Source organism: Oncorhynchus mykiss, chromosome 12, assembly GCF_013265735.2.
Source record: "Oncorhynchus mykiss isolate Arlee chromosome 12, USDA_OmykA_1.1, whole genome shotgun sequence".
NCBI classification, from domain to species: Eukaryota; Metazoa; Chordata; class Actinopteri; order Salmoniformes; family Salmonidae; genus Oncorhynchus; species Oncorhynchus mykiss.
In genome coordinates, this window is record NC_048576.1 from 20,891,097 (window position 1) to 20,914,650 (window position 23,554).

The 23,554-nt window shown below is 41.5% G+C and overlaps 2 protein-coding genes across 3 annotated transcripts; one reads left to right on the top strand and one right to left on the bottom strand.

Moving 5' to 3' along the window:
- Positions 1-891: 891 nt before the first annotated feature.
- On the top strand, positions 892-21,696 carry LOC110537163 (small G protein signaling modulator 1). Its single transcript, XM_021622992.2, has 23 exons — positions 892-1,153; positions 1,263-1,306; positions 3,424-3,499; positions 5,962-6,124; positions 6,252-6,401; positions 7,594-7,661; positions 9,711-9,853; positions 9,942-10,073; positions 10,182-10,303; positions 10,412-10,479; positions 10,573-10,736; positions 12,113-12,242; positions 12,662-12,853; positions 13,042-13,187; positions 13,412-13,540; positions 13,653-13,829; positions 13,980-14,048; positions 15,935-17,377; positions 17,582-17,789; positions 17,906-18,015; positions 18,140-18,236; positions 18,465-18,632; positions 18,874-21,696. Exons 1-23 carry the CDS (start codon positions 1,147-1,149, stop codon positions 18,960-18,962), a joined length of 4,095 nt encoding a protein of 1,364 aa, XP_021478667.1. The 5' UTR covers positions 892-1,146; the 3' UTR covers positions 18,963-21,696.
- On the bottom strand, positions 19,598-21,236 carry LOC118937642. 2 transcript variants are annotated; one of them, XM_036937177.1, is made up of 2 exons: positions 20,894-21,236; positions 19,598-20,231 (listed from the first exon to the last, which is right to left on the bottom strand). In XM_036937177.1, exons 1-2 carry the CDS (start codon positions 21,201-21,203, stop codon positions 19,621-19,623), a joined length of 921 nt encoding a protein of 306 aa, XP_036793072.1. In that variant the 5' UTR covers positions 21,204-21,236; the 3' UTR covers positions 19,598-19,620. The 2 variants fall into 2 exon arrangements, with proteins under 2 accessions (XP_036793072.1, XP_036793071.1); XM_036937176.1 differs by lacking the exon at positions 20,894-21,236 and adding an exon at positions 20,500-20,763 and having other exon boundaries at positions 19,598-20,321.
- Positions 21,697-23,554: the final 1,858 nt, after the last annotated feature.

Genomic DNA, 23,554 nt, shown 5'->3' on the forward strand with positions numbered 1-23,554 from the left:
CCTATCTTGCTCATTAATGTCTTAATCGAAATTATGGATTTCCTCTTATCTGCTCATTGAAATTACGGATTGCCTCTTATCTGCTCGTCTTCCCTTTATGGCATAGTTTGTACATCTCAATGGTCAGTAGAAACCACATTTGTTTAGGCAAGTCAGCCATATCAGTTATGTTTTTTTTTAAAGGCAGTAAATGAGGCTGAATGAACTGTTTTGCTGCCAGACAAGGCTCCGCTGATAGACAGGTGGAGCAGTGGTAATGATTCACTCCATGGTGCTGAAAGAAAGCTTTGTTGCTAGGGCAGCGTTATGTAGGCCCTAACAGTTTGTGGGAACCGTTTGTCACCGTTAAAGTGCAATCCATGTATTATTTAGTGCTGTGTTGTGTAGTGGCTTTGCTGGCATGCATCCAAAAATATTTTTTGAGTTTGCCTCACCAACATGTACATGCTAAAATCGCCACTGTACATCACTATCATCACGATACCCTCCCCAAAGAGCCCTCCCTCCCAGTTATGTCTGACATCAGCAACGGAAAGCGAGAGGCATCTGGTGTTGTGCCATTGAAAACGCATACTCAAAATTCTATACATATTTACATGAAATTGTGTTAGGTCTACTACTAATTTATTTTGATACGGGACGTGATAGCCTGCTTTTCACATTGACTACTATGGAGATTTTATTTATTAGCTGTTATCTAGACAATATTGGTTAGCTGACTACTGCAAATTAGTTATTATTACTGTCAATAATCATATATAGTCTATATGAGTTGGAGACAATCACAGATTGCCTAGCTAAATAAGACAGTGGAATACCTTTCAACCCACATATTTAACCCCTTATTGTGTGTGTTTGTGTGTGTGGATATGTACTGTTGAGTGAGCGAGAGAGGGCGCGCGCGCTTGTACCTGCCTTCGTGTGTAGCTTACCTGCGTGCTTCCTTGCATCCTTTATCAATCATAGACTGTAAATACAGGCCATATCATCAAGATTGACTGTGTATTGCACCGTGTGGCGTGTGTTGCTTTAAAGGGGGCGTTCGGCCGCATATTCACAATCGGCCAGAGTGTAAACTGAAGAGAGGCTCATTTGAAGCAAATAGCTGTCTTTGTGCAATTGAATCAACAGCAACAGTGGGGCGCAATGGGAGGTAAGATGTTTCAATAATTTCGTTTTTCTATTTTAATAGGGGGGACAAATCAACATAGGCTTGAATGCCTCGGCAGCTTTCGAATGATACTGTTATTTTCTTATTCCAGAGGCCGAGACGCGCCATAAATTGCTGCGCAATGTGAAGAAAGAGGTGGGTGCCTATCTATTTGCAATGTTTATAACAACTAATTATTAGAACTAACCTTGGTCATGGATCGCTGGCAGCAGTTCTGTTTTATTGGGATTGACAAAATCAGATTGTAAAATAGGGAGCTCTAATCGAATTGATACGTTTCAATAAAATGTTGCCTAATTGTGAGAATGTAGCCTAATATGTTTTTTTTGGATCGTTATTTAATTATAAACGGTGCGTTCATGCATTCAGTGACGACTTGGATTGAAATACTTGGATTATAGCCTATGCAGAGAAATCATAATCATAATTTGGTCTCAGTAGGTAGCCTAGGCAATAACGCCAAGATCAGTGTAACGGTTAGTTAAGGTATGGATCCGTTATCTGCATGTGAATACGTGTGTATGTCACAGTGCAGAGCCAATAAGCATCATCATTTCTATGATTATTGATAACTGCTTTTACTGAGATGTCTTTCATGTGTAATGCTCGTGCTGTAATGGAGGGCAATTCAGTTCACTGGGCGCTAATATCTCAGATAGCCTAGTGCCCCTCTCTTTTATATAAAACACAACACCAAATCAATTGATAAGATTGTCTTGCTTCATCTAGTGTTTAGAAAGTTAAAGTGTAACTGACAGCATTTTAGCAACATTAAATCTTATTGAAATCTGTTCATATACACCCCCAGGAAGAATATGACACTTTTTAAAAACATTTTTGACATGTGAGCACTTAGATATATGGTAATTTTCATAAATTCTTAGGATGTTGCTGTTGTTCCATGATGTTCCAGTTTATTATTTGGTGACTCCTCACTGTTATCTGACCCCACCACCTCTGCAAGAGACCCCCATCTGTTAGCTACAGCCATGTCATACTTCTTCAAAGGAAACTTGGCTTATGGTATAGTTTGGGCTGCAGAGAGGAGACTACCTCCCTGTCTGGCTCCTTTCTGTGTAGCTGCATGCTGGTGTGTCCTCTGTCCATTTAAGAGTTGCACTTTGTTGTTTTAGGGGGGGGGGGAAAGTACATCGTTAGCAGTAGACTATATAGTGTACTCATTTGTATGGATAGCACTGACCAGTGGTGTAGTGTAGGGTAAACGCAAGTAAACACAGTTTACTCAGATTTAGCAGAAAAATGCATGGAAAGTACCCAGCTTTTGCGGACAAATGCATGGAAAGTATGGGAAAGCTGACTTTCCCCCCCCACAACCAGCTTTCAAAGTTTACACAAATTTTTTTATCACTAAATCACTGCCACTGTTCATCTTTGTGACATTTTCAGAAGAGGAAAATAACGGTCTGGACAACAGACCAAGTGATTGGCTATTCACTTCCATTGTTTGTAATTATGAGAGCTTGATCTTTGACAGAGCTGAATAAATAAATGGGTGACTTTCATTGGTGATACATATTAGAATGTTATCTATAGATAACTTACTACACACACACATACACACAACATGCATCATCACGCACGCACGCACACACACGCTCACACAGGCACATGCAAGACAAAAGACCCTTATTCTGACAAGTTATTCATGGCAGCAATTCTTATTGTGAGTCTTGTGAAGGCAATCATTGGCTCTGGTGCCCGCTGGGGGGTAAACAGGATGTTTTATTCAGTAGTGTGTGGGTTGGAGACTTCCACGTTTAGCTTCACCATGCCTGTGGAGGCCTCATCACACTGGGGACATGACTGGCACCAGGTCGTGCAGCAAGGAAGAGGGTCTTAGTTGGTGATACTAAATATACTGTATCTCAAACTCTGACAGGTTTTCCCAGTTTTTCGAATAGATTTGATTGGATTTCTTTCTCACAATGTTCACAATTTCTCTGTACTGTATAATTCCAGAATCTGGGAATTGGTCACAATATATTTTACTAGTGCGCGTTTTTTTACACCAGTCAAGCTCTGTCTTGTCTGAAGTGATACATATCTGCATGCTCACTTGCATTCCCTCGCCACCCTCCCTCTGCCTACCTGTGATGATCTATTGTTGCATAATCACTCCCCAACCTTCTACACTTTGATTTTCTTTCTGTTTCCTCATGTCAGAACCTGTCTCTTCATCTGCCTGTTAAATTAAAGCCAACTTCACCTTTATCTCGCTCTTTTCTTCCCAGGTGAAACAGATCATGGAAGAGGCAGTGACTCGGAAGTTTGTGCATGCAGACAGCAGCCATATAATATCCTTCTGTGGTGAGTGTGTTCATGAAGTAGTGTATTACTTATTTAATCAGTGTTGCAGATTTTACAGTTTGTCAAGGCCAATTTGTTTGTGAACAGAAGTACTGACAGTTCGTATTGCTCATTGGAGTTTTGACTTGCCTATATCTTTTGGGCTGGTTTGCTATCCCCCAGTTAAAGTTTATGCAGATAGATTAGAGATGGATTCATTAAACTGATCTACAAGCCCACTGAAGGACTTCAGTGCCATATGGCACTGCTGCAGTCATCTGATGGGAGGGAGGGTGCCGTGGTTGATGGGCAGGCCTAGCTGCATAGCTGCTTTGGGTGGGTCTAAGTGTTGATTCACTGACTGCTTAGCTGATGTGTAACAGATGCACAAGTGCTTGGTTTATCATCTTGGACCAAACACCATTACGATTGTAATGAGAGCAAGAGAGGAGTGGATAGAAGCAAGAGGTTTGTAGTAAGTAAGAAATTCACATGTTTTGTGAGATGAGTAACTTTATCTCCAAAGAGCACCTTTCTTTCTCTTCTCAAAGACCCATGCAGTGCTGCTATTCTCTATAAACTGAAGAATCACTGTTGGTTTGAACTAGTCCTTTGTAAACCTCCACCCCCATCCCTCTGGTGTCACAGCCTCACATTTCACACTTGTGATATGACACATAGGATTATTGTTCCATTAACAGCTCAGTAGTAAGATTCTGGAGTCAAAAGCAGGGGGATTATTATTTGGTCCCCCAAGTTTTATAAGCAAAAATTGTATTTATTTTTTTATTTATGTTTTTTTCTTCTAAAAAATGTTTTATTTTTGGACATGTCAGCTTCAAGTGATTTTAGTTTTGTAAATCTGTTCCATAGTATTCCCACGCATAATAGAGAGATGATGTATATCTGTTTGGGCTTCTATAAATTACTTGTAATTATGTTCCGGCCCCCTGACCATCCGCTCAAGACAAAAACGTCCCGCGGCTGAATCAAGTTGATGATTCCTGCCATAGACATACAGTTAATTTCACATACAAAATCTTAACTGATTGTATGGTCAGACATTTACTCATGACTACATTGACATTTACAGAGCAAAGTGACATCAGGCATCATCCTGTGGAGTTGAAATGTCAAGCCATGTCAAGTCCTGCCACCTCCTACTACCCCAATCTGCGTACGGTCACATTCTCAACCAAACACAGCTTGATTCGTTACACTATTCAAAGGTGTTGATACTACACCTCCACACATCCATGGATACCCTACAATCTTTGAAAAAAGGGTTCCAAAAGGGTTCTTGGGGAAGGATAAGGTTCTACCAACAACCGTTTGATCAGAATAACTATTTTTGTAAGACAAGAGTTCTTTGTAAGACAAAAGGTTGTACCTAGAAGAACCGTTAACATCTTAAGAACCATTTTTGGGAAGAAAGGGTTCTTTGATAACTCTTTGGAAGGCAAGAAGGGTTTATAAATAGAAACATATATAATATTTCCCAGTTTGATTCCAATATCTGTGTTTTTGCATGTACATTGATTGGTTGATACATTTTATGCTACACAAAGATACATAACATACATCTAAACTAATCCAATCTGTTGGATTTATTGCTCCTGTTACTGAGATATTTGTTCCAGTTTAGATGATTGAGATAGTCTCAGTATTCTTCCCTACCCTGGCAGTCATTTTGGATGCAGGTTGCGGGTGATTAACAATTCCACTTGCTGGATATCCTAACTCTGTCTGGATTCCAATAGGAATTAGAAATAACTTTGCAAGCCAGCATAATGTGACTTGCAGGCCGGATGTGGCCTGTACACCAGGAAACTCCTAACACCACTATTTTAGGGTATAGCTAGGCCCTCAAAGAAAAGCTTGGTGTGCATGTATTGTCATAAATAATACAATTTTACAGGCTAATGAGGCTAGTAGAACCCTCCATAGACGGTTCTAGGAAGAACCTTTAGATTATAAAATGGTTCGTGGTAGAACCCTTCATAGAGGGTTCTAGGCAGAACCATATACAGGGGGTCATTTGAAGGATCCTACATAGAGGGTTCTAGATAAAAACCCTCTGCAAATGGTTCTACCCTGCACCAAAAAGGGTTCCTCTATGGGGACAAACCAAAGAATCCTGTATGGTTCTAATTGGCACCTTTTTTTATAAGAGTGTAGCAACAGTAAACAGCATTTGTCGGTTTTCAGTCTATTTCTGGTCCTGTTGAGAGCCACCTGCGCCTGCCCTCCAACCCATCCCTGCCTCTCTGCAGTAGCACTCAAAATGTCCAAGGGTTTCTCACTTAATTTTCACCGGGTGCTCCTGAAAAATATCAAACTTTGCCAGGGAAATCCATAAACAGTATGTGGTTTACTTGTTGTTTACAGGGCATGCAATCATAGCTTAGTGAATATCGCTTTGGAGAAAACCAAACTGTGTTTACTGTTTGTGTCTGAATATTCTGTACTATGTGTGTCAACAGCTGTAGTGGAGGCATGTGTGCTCCATGGGCTGAAGAGGCGAGCAGCGGGCCTCCTGTGCAGTAATAAGGTAGCAGCACTCTTCATGAAGGTGGGGAAGAGCTTCACCCCGGTGGAGGAACTGTGTCAAAAGGTCCAAGAACTAGAGCAGCTCATCGAGACCAAGTAAGACAATGATCTTGGATAGTAATTCCCATCACCCCCCCCCCCCCCCCCCCCCCCCTCCTCCACACACACACAGATGTCAAAAGTGTACCACATTTGTATCACACTCTCCTCTCCTCTCCTCCAGCAGACAGGCTCAACTAAATAATGTCAGTGTTCCGAAACAACCCAGGGTGACCAACCTCCCCCCCCAGGGCTTGAGGAACCTGTGGATCCGCACTGCTCTCATGGAGAAGCTGCTGGACAAGATTGTCATGTACCTAGTGGAGAACAGCAGGTTAATCAACTGATCAGCTTCTGGCTGATATTGTGTTTGATCTTACAAATCCCAATAGTGGCTGTTCAATGTATAGCCTACTACTCATATCCCTTTCACACTAAGTCATTTTTCTACTAACTATACCATACCACCAACTATTGCCGGAACCTAACAACCGAGTAATTATTTCGGTAAAGTTCTGCCTACAGCTCAGTATGAAACGTAGCCCTAATGCTGGGCAGGCATTGGCACGCACTACTCTCTTAAACTCTTGATGGTTGCTAGGCAGAGGCAGTAAACCATCCTCCTGCCAGTTCTACAATTTGGCTAGGGAAATGTTAGCTAAGTTAAGGTGAATGCTGCTTATGATCATCTTGTCTAGTTGGCTAATTATTTAGAACATTTTACCAGCATGTTATGTAATATATTATTTTGCTCTTCACTCGCAGACGCTTAGTAGCCTAGGCCTACTCCTGACTAAAACCCTGTGTCTTCACTGACTTGTCTAAATCAATGTGATTTTGTTTAATTGAATCTCTATCTGTATGGACTATTTGGTCAATTGGTTTCAGGCTGGGCAAATGGAGGTGGTATAGCTCATCTGTTCGTTTGGTTATCTACAATATCGCTGATCAGAAACATTTAGCAATAATAGGCTATCACTTGTTTATATGACAGCTGTTCCACACATTCCCGTGACACAAGTTGTGTGGGAACAATATTATTTGTATTTTACTCTATTTTTATTCTATCATATTCTTACTACAAAATATATGGGTGTGGACTGTGATCGGGGTAGGTGTGTCTTGACTGTTTAATGAACAAAATAGATCTCATTTGGACGTAACATAATTAAACTCAAAATATGTCATTCTATTGTTTTGAAAATGACTTTTATTAGTCTTATACTTCGTAGGACTTGCCTTAACAAATGAATAATAGATGTATTTTTGATTGTGTATATTCAATGGATTTATTAAAATAAACGCCCACTCACATCTGCACATTACTATTACCACTTGTCACTGACCTGCCGGAATGCGCACAGGAGGTATAAAAGGCATGTGTAGAGAAATGTGGGAGAAATGGGGTCATATAAACATTGCCATTTTTTTTGTCAAAATACTTTAAATCTTATGCAAAAACAGTATTCCAGTCACTTTTCAGAGTCTTGCACCATTTTTAGTAAACATGATTTTCTGTCTTCCAGTACTTTCTATGACAGGGAGGCCATTCTAATGGATGCTGTGGATGGACCAATCCTTGCCTCTCTGTTAGGTATTAATGGACCTCTTCTTATAGCTTCTATTGCCAGAATGTGGCCAGACAGATCTGATAAGATAAGAAATAGCACATTGAATGGCACATTACAGTGACTGTGACTCCCTCTAAGATAACCTATAAATACAACATGACATACAGTTGAAGTCGGAAGTTTACACACACCTTAGCCAAATACATTTAAACTCTGTGTTTCACAATTCCTGACATTTAATCGTAGTAAAAATTCCCTGTCTTAGGTCAGTTAGGATCACCACTTTATTTTAAGAATGTGAAATGTCAGAATTATAGTAGATAGAATTATTTATTTAAGATTTTTTTCTATCATAACATTCCCAGTGGGTCAGAAGTTTACATACACTCAATTAGTATTTGGTAGCATTGCCTTTAAGTTGTTTAACTTGGGTCAAACGTTTCAGGTAGCCTTCCACAAGCTTCCCACAATAAGTTGGGTGAATTTCGGCCCATTCCTCCTGACAGAGCTGGTGTAACTGAGTCAGGTTTGTAGGCCTCCTTGCTCGCACACGCCTGTTCAGTTCTGCCCACACATTTTCTATGGGATTGAGGTCAGGGCTTTGTGATGGACACTCCAATACCTTGACTTTGTTGTCCTTAAGCCATTTTGCCACAACTTTGGAAGTATGCTTGGGGTCATTGTCCATTTGGAAGACCCATTTGCGACCAAGTTTTAACTTCCTGACTGATGTCTTAAGATGTTGCTTCAATATGTCCACATAATTTTCATTTCCTCATGAAAGGAAAGGAAAGTTCATCAGTCCCTCCTGCAGCAAAACATGATGCTGTCACCCCCGTGCTTCACGGTTGGGATGGTGTTCTTCAGCTTGCAAGCTTCCCCCTTTTTCCTCCAAACATAACGATGGTCATTATGGCCAAACAGTTGTATTTTTGTTTCATCAGACCAGAGGACATTTCTCCAAAAAGTACAATCTTTGTCCCCATGTGCAGTTGCAAACCGTAGTCTGGCTTTTTAAATGGTGGTTTCGGAGCAGTGGCTTCTTCCTTGCTGAGCGGCCTTTCAGGTTATGTCGATATATTACTCGTTTTTACTGTGGATATAGATTTTGTACCTGTTCCCTCCAGCATCCTCACAAGGTCCTTTGCTGTGGTTGTGGGATTGATTTGCACTTTTTGAACCGAAGTACGTTCATCTCTAGGAGACAGAACGTGCCTCCTTCCTGAGCTGTATGACAGCTGCGTGGTCCCATGGTGTTTATACTTCCGTACTATTGTTTGTACAGATGAACGTGGTTCTTTCAAGCGTTTGGAAATTGCTCCCAAGGATGAACCAGACTTGTGGAGGTCTACAATATTTTTTCTGAGGTCTTGGCTGATTTCTTTTGAATGTCAAGCAAAGAGGCACTGAGTTTGAAGGTAGGCCTTGAAATACATCCACAGGTAGACCTCCAATTGACTCAAATTATGTCAATTAGCCTATCAGAAGCTTCTAAAGCAATGACATAATTTTCTGGAATTTTCCAAGCTGTTTAAAGGCACAGTCAACTTAGTGTGTGTAAACTTCTGACCCACTGGAATTGTGATACAGTGACTTATAAGTGAAATAATATGTCTGTAAGCAATTGTTGGAAAAATTACTTGTGTCATGCACAAGGTAGATGTCCTAACCGACTTGCCAAAACTATAGTTTGTTAACAAGAAATTTGTGGAGTGGTTGAAAAACGACTTTTAATGACTCCAACATAAGTGTATTTAAACTTCCGACTTCAACCGTAGGAGACTAGTGCTTAACAGTGGATATTACCTTATTTCAGATAAGGACATAGCTCTGTGGTTTAGAAGATAAATATACTGGTTACTAACTCCAAATTGACTTTATACTCACACTCATAACAGACAAGTGCATTTACCTCTTCCTGTGAGCGTAACAATGACATTGCTGGTACCACGTTATTTCACTCTGTAGGATGATGGTTTAGTACAGTTCTTTAGGGGCTAGAAATAGTGATTTCACTTTTCCACGCCCAAACTGTTGTGGATCTCAGTGTTTTGTTGCTTTTACTCTTGTAGTCGGCCCCTGTGCTCTGGAGTACACTAAGGTGAAGACAGCCGACCACTTCTGGACAGACCCATCTGCTGATGAGCTAGTCCAGAGACACCGCATCCACAGTGGCCACTGTCGCCAGGACTCCCCCTCCAGGCGACCTGCCCTGGTCAGTGTGTGGATGATGTGTTTGTAAATGAATGATGTGTGTGAAGTATATGATGTATAAAAAATGGTCAAATGGTATTTTCTATTAGATCCAGAAGAGGCAGTCCAGTGGCAGTATGGAGGACCGGCCCATCCTGTGGGCTAGGGACTATGTTGAGTCCCTCCATCAGAACAACAGGGCTACACTGCTGTTTGGCAAGAACAACGTCCTGGTGCAGCCGGTGTGTATGTGTGTGCATGTGTGTGATTTAAAGGATCTGACATAACTTTTTATCACTGTTTAAACAGCAGGGAATGCTTTGTAACAAATATCTTGTCTTGGTCAACAGAGGGATGACATGGAGGCTATTCCAGGGTACCTGTCTCTCCACCAGACTGCAGATCTCATGACCCTGAAATGGACGCCCAACCAGCTCATGAATGGCACTGTGGCAGATGATACTGAAAAAAGGTAATGTAATATCAAATCACAGAAATAGAAACATATTCAGACACTCATATTTGTCCACTGAGCATGCCAAATTATATATGATTTGTTCACACATTTATTTTCCTACAGTGTTTACTGGGACTTTGCCATGACTATTCGCCTGGCGGAGATTGTTTATCTGCACTGCCATCAGCAAGGTACAGGAACCTCTCTTAATTATGTAGTCCTATAGCTTTGTATACATTTGTTTGTTTGTGTGTTATTGACCTTGTGAGCATGTTTTTTCCCAGTGGACAGTGGTGGGACAGTGGTTCTGGTGAGTCAGGATGGGATCCAGAGGCCTCCACTGCGGTTCCCCCGGGGAGGACACCTGCTCCAGTTCCTGACCTGCCTGGAGACGGGCTTGCTGCCACACGGACAACTGGATCCCCCGCTCTGGTCCCAGAGGGGAAAGGTCTGCATTATTCCGATCTCAATTCATGTTTACTGTAGCCATTATGTCCACATCCACTAAATTAAGCCTGATGGTATGATTTAGATAGTTGTTTCTAAAACATTAAAACAGGGTCATCTATAGCATAATGTATGTTGTTTGGCTGAGGATAACTCTGATCTCTGTGTAAGTACACTGCTGCCAGAGGAATACTTTTACACTGACATTGATCTTATCCACCAATTTAGCCTCCAAGTAGAAAATAACATTGACCTGCCAAAGCAAAGGGAACACGGTCTGAAGGTTTTTTATATGGGTTGTGATGATGAAAGTGGTAGTGATAGCAGAGCTGGGAATATAACTCACAGGCTACAATATAAGATATCTTTGTAAGGGTTGTGGTATATTACCAGCAGGGCAGTGAAAGAATATAAAACCTAGGAATTTAAGTGTGAGTGGGGTCTTAATACATCCTCTGGATAACATGAAGGACATTTGCGAGACCAAGGACAAGGATATTGACTTGAGACTGGCCTTCTCAGGCTGGATCATTAATTGTATCTAGCCTAGTCGTGCTTCACAATTAAACGATAGGGATCTGAGTTTTAGAGTAAGATAAAATAAAACTTTAATCACTCTCGCAAATCATCATCATAACATCCCTTTGTCTTATACTGAGTGCAGTACATTCCTTTGTCTTATACTGAGTGCAGTACATCCCTTTGTCTTATGCTGAGTGCAGTACATTCCTTTGTCTTATACTGAGTGCAGTACATTCCTTTGTCTTATACTGAGTGCAGTACATTCCTTTGTCTTATACTGAGTGCAGTACATTCCTTTGTCTTATACTGAGTGCAGTACATTCCTTTGTCTTATACTGAGTGCAGTACATTCCTTTGTCTTATACTGAGTGCAGTACATTCCTTTGTCTTATACTGTGTGCAGTACATTCCTGTGTCTTATACTGAGTGCAGTACATTCCTTTGTCTTATACTGAGTGCTTACATTCCTTTGTCTTATACTGAGTGCAGTACATTCCTTTGTCTTATACTGAGTGCAGTACATTCCTTTGTCTTATACTGAGTGCAGTACATTCCTTTGTCTTATACTGAGTGCAGTACATTCCTTTGTCTTATACTGTGTGCAGTACATTCCTTTGTCTTATACTGAGTGCAGTACATTCCTTTGTCTTATACTGAGTGCAGTACATTCCTTTGTCTTATACTGAGTGCAGTACATTCCTTTGTCTTATACTGAGTGCAGTACATTCCTTTGTCTTATACTGAGTGCAGTACATTCCTTTGTCTTATACTGAGTGCTTACATTCCTTTGTCTTATACTGAGTGCAGTACATTCCTTTGTCTTATACTGAGTGCAGTACATTCCTTTGCCTACAGGGAAAGGTTTTCCCTAAATTGCGGAAGAGGAGTCCGCAGGGCTCTGTGGAGTCTGTGTCGGATAAAGAAGAGGACGAGGCCACTGACTATGTCTTTCGGATCCTGCTTCCTGGTACTCCGTCAGACTTTGGTATGTCACTTGTGATCTTCTTATTCTGTATCGATTTTCTGTTCAAATATGTTCAGAATAAACTTTTTCATTCATTTTTTTTGCTCGCTTTCATTGTTTTGTTGACCATTGTCCCATGTGCCTTCCCTCAGCCCCTCTCTGTCCAGCCCATGTGTCTCGGCCTGTATCTGTAGTCCTGTGAATCTGCGAACACCCTCCATTAGTTACCCTGGATTTGAGACCATACATGGGCATCAAGTTGTCTTTGTCACACCTACATCTTCTGTCTTGGTTTGTCAATGTTTCCATGGCTATTATGAAAGAAAGTCACCCAAATCCTCTATCAGTTCTAGAAGATCTTGTAGCTGTTGCTAATGACAATAACAATAACGACGATGTTCATGCTGATGATAACATTGAGCCTGTTGTTTGCTGTCCAGTGGCTCCAGAGCTGATGGACCAGGCGTTGAACATGTGGCACCCCACACCCAGGAAGTCCTCCTGTTTCTCCTGCGCTCTCAACGGATCCCGTGTTGGCTCACTACCCAACGGCTGCAACCAGGACAGGGCTCCCCTGAAACTCCTCTGTGACACCATGAAGTACCAGATCATTTCCCGTGCTTTCTATGGTTGTGAGTACATGCATCATAAATTAATTTAGGAAAGACCGATTCAAATGCTATAATCTTCATGCAGTGGCATACTGCAGCTTCACAAGGGCGAGGGGGGGGGGCGTCTTGCGGGAATGTTTTGTACGCCAGTGTCTTCATGTTATGGTTGGATTGATAACCATGCACGTTTCTTCACTTCTTCATTGAAGGGCTTGCCTACTGCCGTCACCTGTCCACTGTTCGTATCCACCTCTCTGCCCTGGTCAACCCCACCATCGTCGACCCTAACGTGCCTCATGATGCCCAGGAAGGACTCACTGTGGATGTCTGGAGCAGCTTCCTCCAGGACCGCTCTGTAAGATCTACTGTACCATCTGCTCATCATTCTCAACACACTGTACACACAACCACAACATGCAGTGATTGTGTATGTTCTTCAAGGCTTAGATAACTGATCACAGTGTGAATGTAACTGCTTCATCAACATCCCACTGAGAGGCGTACAGAATCACACAGCAGCTGATGACAGTACTGTATTGAGTCTGTATGTAATCACATTCACAATCTTTTCTCCTGCAGGCATATGATGAGCATGAGCTTCTGCGTCTGGTGTACTATGGTGGTGTGGCTCCTACAATACGCAAGGAGGTCTGGCCATTCCTGCTGGGACACTACCACTTCGATATGACCCAGAAATGTAGGATGGAGGTGGGTATTGTTATATTGTAATGTGGTAAAATGATGGAACTCAGGAATCAAAGTAGGAAGGAGGGTCAAATGTACACACTAGTGACCCTGTGTGTTTATAATCTGTGTATAGGTGGATGAGCAGGTGCGGGCCTGCTATGAGCAGACTATGAAAGAGTGGCTGGGCTGTGAGGCCATCGTAAAGCAGAAAGAGGGGGAGAAGCATGCTGAAGCCATAGCCAAGTGCAACTCTGTGGCCAGTGTGGACAGACCAGGACCAGTGCAGAGAGACTCCACCATCAGCACTGATGTAAGTGGGCCATACCGGTCCCATTTGATGAGTGCAACACATGACAGAATTTGTGACTCATACTCATATGGTTAACACACTTACATATGTCTCTCCCCATGCTGTTCTGGTCTCTTCCTGGTTGGCATTTGTCTCATCCTCCTACACCAGTCCTCACAGAGCATTGGTTCAGACAAACAGATTGCCCACTCACAGAGTGACTCCAGAAGTAACACACAGGTATAGTATGTTTATACTGAAGGATTTTAATAGAATATCTTGATTAGAGTTCGACCAATTATGATTTTTCAACGCCGATAGCGATTATTGGAGGACCAAAAAAGCTGATACCGATTAATCGGCCGATTTATAATTTTTTTTTATTTGTAATAATGACAATTACAACAATACTGAATGAACACTTATTTTAACTTAATATAATACATCAATAAAAATCTATTTAGCCTCAAATAAATAATGGAACATGTTCAATCTGGTTTAAATAATGCAAAAACAAAGTGTTGGAGAAGTAAAGGTGCAATATGTGTCATGTAAAAAAGCTAACGTTTGAGTTCCTTGCTCAGAACATGAGAACATATGAAAGTTGGTGGTTCCTTTTAACATAAGACTTCAATATTCCAAGGTAAGAGGTTTTAGGTTGTAGTTAATATAGTATTTATAGGACTATTTCTCTCTATACCATTTGTATTGCATATACCTTTGACTATTGGATGTTCTTACAGGCACTTTAGTATTGCCAGTGTAACAGTATAGCTTCCGTCCCTCTCCTCGCTCCTACCTGGGCTCAAACCAGGAACACAACTACAACAGCAGCCACACTCGAAGCAGCGTTACCCATCGCTCCACAAAAGCCGCAGCCCTTGCAGAGCAAGGGGAATAACTGCTCCAAGTCTCAGAGCGAGTGACGTTTGAAACGCTATTAGCGCACACCCAGCTAACTAGCTAGCCATTTCACATCGGTTACACCAGCCATTAGGCTGATAGGCTTGAAGTCATAAACAGAGCTGTGCTTGCAAAGAGCTACTCACAAAACGCACGAAAGTGCTGTTTGAATGAATGCTTACGAGCCTGCTGCTGCCTACCATCGCTCAGTCAGACTGCTCTATCAAATCATAGACTTAATTATAACATAATAACACACAGGAATATAAGCCTGGTCATTTGTATGGTAAAATCCGGAAACTACCATTTCGAAAACAAAACCTTTATTATTTCAGTGAAATACGGAACCGTTCGGTATTTTATCTAATGGGTGGCATCCCTAAGTCTAAATATTCTTGTTACATTGCACAACCTTCAATGTTATGTCATAATTCTGGCAAATTAGTTCGCAATGAGCCAGGCTGCCCAAACTGTTGCATATACCCTAACTCTGCGTGCAATGAACGCAAGAGAAATGACACAATTTCACCTGGTTAATATTGCCTGCTAACCTGGATTTCATTTAGCTAAATATGCAGGTTTAAAAATATATACTTCTGTGTATAAAGGCATTGGTGTTTATGGTTAGGTACAGTCGTCCAACGATTGTGCTTTTTTTTCAAATGCGCTTTTGTTAAATCATCCCCCAGCGTTCCATCGATTATATGCAACGCAGGACACGCTAGATAAACGAGTAATATCATCAACCATGTGTAGTTATAACTAGTGATTATGATTGTTTGTTTTTTATAAGATAAGTTTAATGATAGCTAGCAAATTACCTTGGCTTCTACTGCATTCGCGTAACAGGCAGGCTCCTCATGGAGTGCAATGAGGGCCAGGTGGTTAGAGCGTTGGACTAGTTAACTGTAAGGTTACAAGATTGGATCCCCCGAGCTGACAAGGTGAAAATCTGTCGTTCTGCCCCTGAACAATGCAGTTAACCCACCGTTCCTAGGCCGTCATTGAAAATAAGAATGTGTTATTAACTGACTTGCCTAGTTAAATAAAGGTATAAAAAATTAAAAATAAAAACATCTGCAAAATCGGCGGCCAAAAATACAGATTTCTGATTGTTATGAAAACTTGAAATCGGCCCTAATTAATCGGCCATTCCGATTAATCGGTTGACCTGTAATCTTGATAATACTTGGTATTCACTCTCCTATGGTCTGCTGTTGCAGGCATTTTGGTTTGTCGAGGAAGTGGAACTGATTGAATCTGAGACTAAGCGAGAGAAAAGCAAAGAGCGGTCCAAAACCCCACTGAAAGACCTCAGAGATGTAGCCATCCCAAATGGTACCTCAGACTCTGGGGACCCATCCTTCTACAGCTTGTCTGTTGACTCAGGTCTTCCAGAACAGCCTCAAAGCACAAACAACAGCAACAGTCCTGTATCTGACTCACCAGTCAGACCAGCAGCCACTCAGCCATCACCAGAGCCATCAGCGGTCCAAGGAGCTGCAACTAGCCTAGTGGCCAAGGCTGAGCCACCCCCAATAGAGAGTTCTTTCACTGTCTTGGGAACTGAAGTTGGATCTGAAGACCTAAAGCTGCCGATAAGAGTTGACGACAAGGCTGCATCAGCCGGAGAGTTCAAGGCCCCAGAGCGTGAAGTGGTTGAAAGCTCTAGATTGGTAGAAATCGTGAAAACCTCAGAGAAAGTTGAAGAGGGTTCTGACAAAAAATATGCAAAGTCCTTAGGAAATGTTGAAATGGAAGAAAACAACGTTATAGCAGATGGGTTGTCTGAAGTTTCCACCACAGAAGACACAAAGCTCCTTGTGAGAGCAGTGTTTGCAACTGAGAATACTGATATTCTGAAACTAGAAATGGAGGTTTCTAATGTATATATTCCAGCTCCGCCACTAGGCGAGGCCACATTTACTAAAACACAAGAGAACAAAGCCCCAGCGACAGAGCCCTTCTGTTCCAGAGAGCCATCTGTAACAGAAGGAAATAAAGATTCAACAACGATAAGGGAGGCTGGTATTGCTGAAAAAGAGGACACAACCACCTCTGAAATGGAAGAAATCACAGAATCTGAATTTCAAAAAACGCAAACCCCTCCAACCAGCAAGGCTTGTGTTTGTGAGAAAGACATGGATAGTACTAAAGAAAAGGTTGCAGATGTATTTGTAACCAAACCATTAGACTCTGTGGAGGCCAATTTCCCTGAGAATTACAATAACAAAGCTGCAGAAATGACAGCTGCCATAGATTCAGAGAAACATGCACCTGCATTGCCAGTACTGAATCCACCCCTGCCTGAGGCCAGGGCCAGTGTTACAGTGACATCCCACTCTAGGCGATCTCCTGATACACTAGATTCTGATGACTCGCCCTCCGCCTTAGAGATGGAGGATATTCCCACGGCCTGGGCTAGACCTTTGTCTGGCCTGATGGCTCCCCCAGCTGCCCCCTTGGCCCTGGGGAGAGTTGGCTCAGGGGAGCCTGTCCTGGATGCACCCTCCAACACCAGTCCTGATGGAACAGAGCTAGCCCTGTCTGAGGAGGAGCCTGAGATGGAAAGTCTCTACACTCAGTCTGACTCTGTGGTTGAGACAGAGGAACTCAAACCTGATGTCTCACCAGTGGCAGTGTCCCCAGCAGGGACTACCTATTCTGTAAGTACTCCAAATGAGTTACCTACCGTATGTGTACTGTAATGAATGTCACAGCTTTTGAGGTTAATTGGCTAAGGGCTGGTTTAACATACAGTACCCAACTGGCTACAGAGCTGACACAATGCTGGTATGAATGACGAAACAACAGCCATTTGAAGTTGATCAAATTTAACTAATCTTAGTCCCTTTTGTCACTCTGTGCAGCAAGAGCAGCTGGATTTGTACTTGCTCAACCTGCATCGCATTGATAAGGACGTGAGGCGCTGTGACAGATCCTACTGGTACTTTACTCCTGCTAACCTGGAGAAACTACGCAACATAATGTGCAGTTATGTATGGCAGCATCTGGAGATTGGCTATGTCCAGGGCATGTGTGATCTGCTGGCTCCTTTACTGGTCATTCTGGATGACGGTCAGTCTGCATTAACAATAGCTCTCTTATACTGCATAATATTACTGCATCATTTGCAGACATGAGTAAGATAACATGAATCATTTGCTATTTATTTGTGTCTGTGTGTTACTCAGAGGTCATAGCGTTCAGCTGCTTCTCTGAGTTGATGAAAAGGATGAATCACAACTTCCCCCATGGAGGGGCCATGGACTCACACTTTGCCAACATGCGCTCCCTCATCCAGGTACCATAAACACGTATGCTCACACACACGCACGTATATACACAGTCACACATGCACATTATTATAAGTACAGCGATATTACTTTGTAGTACCAGATAGGCACTCTCGTCATCTTTTCTGCTAGATCCTTGATGCAGAGCTCTTTGAAGTGATGCAGATGAATGGAGACTACACTCACTTCTACTTCTGCTACCGCTGGTTCCTGCTAGACTTCAAACGAGGTGCTGACATCTGCACGGGCATGTGTTACATACACACACTATTAAAGGGCCATGCTGGTGATGTTTAAAACTAAATGAATCTTGTTCAAGTTATACAATATGAAGAACCGATACAGATTTTTAGCTAGTTTTTTCTGACATTTTATTTCTGTGACATGACTGTTCTGCAGGCAGGTCATATCACAGTCTTCTTTGGTGTATAACCTGCTGTGCCATTCTTCCCTTCAGAGATGGTGTATGATGATGTGTTCTCCGTGTGGGAGACCATCTGGGCGGCCACGTATACCTCCTCCACTCATTTTGTCCTCTTCATCGCTCTGGCACTGGTGGAGATGTACCGAGACATCATCCTGGAGAACAACATGGACTTCACTGACATCATCAAGTTCTTCAACGGTGAGGTTAAACGATGACTTTAGATGTTGTTATGGAATGTAATATTTGACAATTCAGTTATTTCATTTCATTGCCACTTTCTTTTTGCTTGCTGAATGTATGTTTTGAATGTAGCAACTGCTTTTATTGTGCTTGCTAACAACATCAAAAAGCACAACTCCATAGGCTGCCTCATATGTAAATCAACACAACCAATTAGGTTCTTGTAACACAGTGTGTTTGATTTGATTTCCCTCTTCAGAAATGGCCGAACATCACAACGTCCCGCAGGTCCTAACGATGGCTCGAGACTTGGTCCTCAAAGTGCAGACTCTCATAGAAAACAAGTAATCCACCATGTGTCTGTTCCTTTCCCTTTCACTCAGTGTGCAACATTTTGACAATGTGTTCACTTGTATTTGTATGAAAGCTAAAAAAAAAAATATTCTGTATTTCAAAATCATGCTTCTAAATAATTATTTATATTCCTGAAATCATCAGGTGACCCATACTGAAAATATACTCACACTACAATAATTGCACAACACAATATTTCTGTGTCTCTAAAAGCACTTTCCTATGTTCAGGTAATTAACATTATAATCAATACGTTTGAATAAATGTAATTGTTCACTTAGTGAATGTACCCTTTTAAAAACAAAAACTCTTTTGCATATTGCTTCAGGATGTTTTTGTATTTGTTTTGCCTTAAATTTAGCTATTTTGTGCAGGGATATTCTCAATATGATTACCAAATTAGATATTGTTTGTACATTGCCATCATGCACTTCCCATCAGTTAGAACCATTCACAGAGTAGAGGTGCAGCCCTCCAACATGGTAGCCAGTATTTTTGTATTAGTGCTTAAATCGGTCTCTTCATTATATATTCACCTGGCTAAATGTCTGTGTGTATTGCTGTGGTACTGTAATGTTAACTGTAAAAGTATTTGTAACACAAAGGCTAATGTTCAAAGTATCTGTGAGCATAACAATGGAGCTAAATTGTTTCATATCATATATGTACACACGTCAGCTACTGTACATATGATCAGAAATGTACACACGTCAGCTACGGTATATGTGATCAGATATGTACACATGTCAGCTACTGTACATGTGATCAGATATGTACACACGTCAGCTACTGTACACGTGATCAGATATGTACACATGTCAGCTACTGTACATGTGATCAGATATGTACACACGTCAGCTACTGTACACGTGATCAGATATGTACACATGCCAGCTACTGTACACGTGATCAGATATGTACACACATCAGCTACTGTACATGTGATCAGATATGTACACACGTCAGCTACTGTACAGGTGATCAGATATGTACACACGTCAGCTACTGTACATATGATCAGATATGTACACACGTCAGCTACGGTATATGTGATCAGATATGTACACATGTCAGCTACTGTACATGTGATCAGATATGTACACACATCAGCTACTGTACATATGATCAGAAATGTACACACGTCAGCTACGGTATATGTGATCAGATATGTACACACGCCAGCTACTGTACACGTGATCAGATATGTACACACATCAGCTACTGTACATGTGATCAGATATGTACACACGTCAGCTACTGTACATGTGATCAGATATGTACACACGTCAGTTACTGTACATGTGATCAGATATGTACATGTGATCAGATATGTACACACATCAGCTACTGTACCTGTGATCATATATGAACACACGTCAGCTACTGTACATGTGATCAGATATGTACACACGTCAGCTACTGTACATGTGATCAGATATGTACACATGTCAGCTACTGTACATGTGATTAGATATGTACACACGTCAGCTACTGTACCTGTGATCATATATGTACACGTCAGCTGCTGTACATGTGATCAGATATGTACACACGTCAGCTACTGTACATCTGATCAGATATGTACACACATCAGCTACTGTACATGTGATCAGATATGTACACACATCAGCTACTGTACATGTGATCAGATATGTACACACGTCAACTACTGTACATGTGATCAGATATATACACACATCAGCTACTGTACATCTGATCAGATATGTACACACGTCAGCTACTGTACATGTGATCAGATGTACACACATCAGCTACTGTACATGTGATCAGATATGTACACACGTCAGCTACTGTACATGTGATCAGATATGTACACACATCAGCTACTGTACATGTGATCAGATATGTACACACGTCAGCTACTGTACATGTGATCAGATATGTACACACGTCAGCTACTGTACATGTGATCAGATATGTACACACGTCAGCTACTGTACATGTGATCAGATATGTACACACGTCAGCTACGATATATGTGATCAGATATGTACACACGTCAGCTACTGTACATGTGATCAGATATGTACACATGTCAGCTACTGTACATGTGATCAGATATGTACACACGTCAGCTACTGTACATGTGATCAGATATGTACACACATCAGCTACTGTACATGTGATCAGATATGTACACACGTCAGCTACGGTATATGTGATCAGATATGTACACACGTCAGCTACTGTACATGTGATCAGATATGTACACATGTCAGCTACTGTACATGTGATCAGATATGTACACACGCCAGCTACTGTACATGTGATCAGATATGTACACACGCCAGCTATGTGATCAGATATGTACACACGTCAGCTACTGTACATGTGATCAGATATGTACACACGCCAGCTACTGTACATGTGATCAGATATGTACACACGTCAGCTACTGTACATGTGATCAGATATGTACACACGCCAGCTACTGTACATGTGATCAGATATGTACACACGTCAGCTACTGTACATGTGATCAGATATGTACACATGTCAGCTACGGTATATGTGATCAGATATGTACACACGTCAACTACTGTACATTTGATTTGTCGCATGACAATAAAAATAAATAAACCGTCAAACATATATGAGCAAAGGAGAAAAATACAAATATTTTTTATATGTATTCTTGAACTGTTTATTGTTGTTATTACTTTGCTGTGTATTAAACAATCCGTATATTTTGGATTCAGCATTGTGTCAACTTAGGTTTAATTCATTGCACTTTACTTCGTGTTGTCTTTGGTAAAGCCACGTTTGCCTGTAGCCAAAGTGTGCTGTAGGGTCGTCACTAGTTATCACAGCCATAAAGTCATAATTATGTCTAAACCCTGCCCATTTCTATAATTTCTCTTCTTAAAATCTGATTTCAAACCTAACCCTAACTATAACCACACTGCTAACCTTATGCCTAACCCAAACCTTAAATTTAGACCAACAAGCAGCTATTTTGTGCGCCTATTTTGACAATGTGGCTGTGGAATATGACTTTGTGACTGTGTTATCTAATGGAAACCGTGCTGGTGTTGACAAAGATACACTACAGGATCAAAAGTACGTGGACACCTGCTCGTCAAACATCTCATTCCAAAATCATGGGCATTAAGTTGGTCTGCCCTTTGCTGTCATAACAGCCTCCACTCTTCTGGGAAGGCTTTTCACTAGATGTTAGAACATTGCTGCTTTGACTTGCTTCTACTCGGCCACAAGAGCATTAGTGAGGTCGGACACTGGTGTTGGGTGATTAGTCCTGTCTCGCAGTCGGCGTTCCAATTCATCCCAAAGGTGTTTGATGGGGTTGAGATCAGGGCTATGTGCAGACCAGACTAGTTCTTCCAGAACGACCTCGACAAACCATTTCTGTATGGACCTCGCTTTGTGCACCGGGGCATTGTCATGCTGAAACAGGAAAGGCCCTTCCCCCAACTGTTGCCATAAAGTTGGACGCACAGAATCGTCTAGAATGTCATTGTATGCTGTAGTGTTAAGATTTACCTTCACTGGAGCTAAGGGGCATAGCCTGAACCATGAAAAACTGCCCCAAACCATTATTTCTGATCCACCAAACTTTACAGTTGGCACTATGCATTCAGGCAGGTAGTGTTCCCTTGCCATCCACCAAACCCAGATCAAATCAAATCAAATGTATTTATGGAAAGAGGAGGAAGGGAAGCGCTACTAAGGTACACAATAGTACATTTTGGTAGATAGAAGGTGCTCTTTGGTAAAAGGGGCAAATTGGTCATCAAAAAGAAAGGAGGGCCAAAGCACTCTTCATATAATTGATTAAAATGCCTTTATTGGTATGGCATGTTCAATAGAAACAAAGTTTTTTAAAACCGACGCGTTTCGGCTGCATGGCCTTCGTCAGGGAGAACAAAAAAAAAGGAATACAATGTCCTCTTTTGAACAGCTTTTCAATTAGCCCTAATTGGAAGAGGGAGTGGTTACACAATTGATTGGACACACCTAGTAAGCAATACTATACACATTAAAAGGTGAAATACTGTAGCTATGTTATCATAAAAATACAACTCCAAACTAGAAGTATCAGAACAATAAAAGGTAATTCTAACCTTAAATAACCTTAAAGTGTCAAGAATAAGAAAGCAATATATTCCATAGTACACTAGAACACAGCAAAACATGAACAACAGTCTAACCATAGCTGAGGGCAATTGAGCAAAATGTCCACTAGATGACAGCAAATGGACCCATCACGACCCTACAGGAAGGGTGAGAAATCCATATCTTCATTTAAACCAGGGTATTTAGTGGCCTGTAGTTTGTAAATCCCAAAACGTTCCCTTTGGTTTAACTGTTTAAGACGGTCCCCTTTTCTAATAGAGGCCGGAATATGATCAATACCCAAATCTTGTAGTGCTTGTGCCTTGCCATGGGGTAGTCTTCATTGCCTAACCGTATGGCATATTTTTGTTCCACTAAGCGGTCTTGAAGGCGCCTCTTTGTCCGTCCAATGTAGAACACCTTGCACTGTGGTCGTTCCAATCTATAGATGACATGAGTGGTTTTACAGTTAATGAAATGCTTGACGTAAT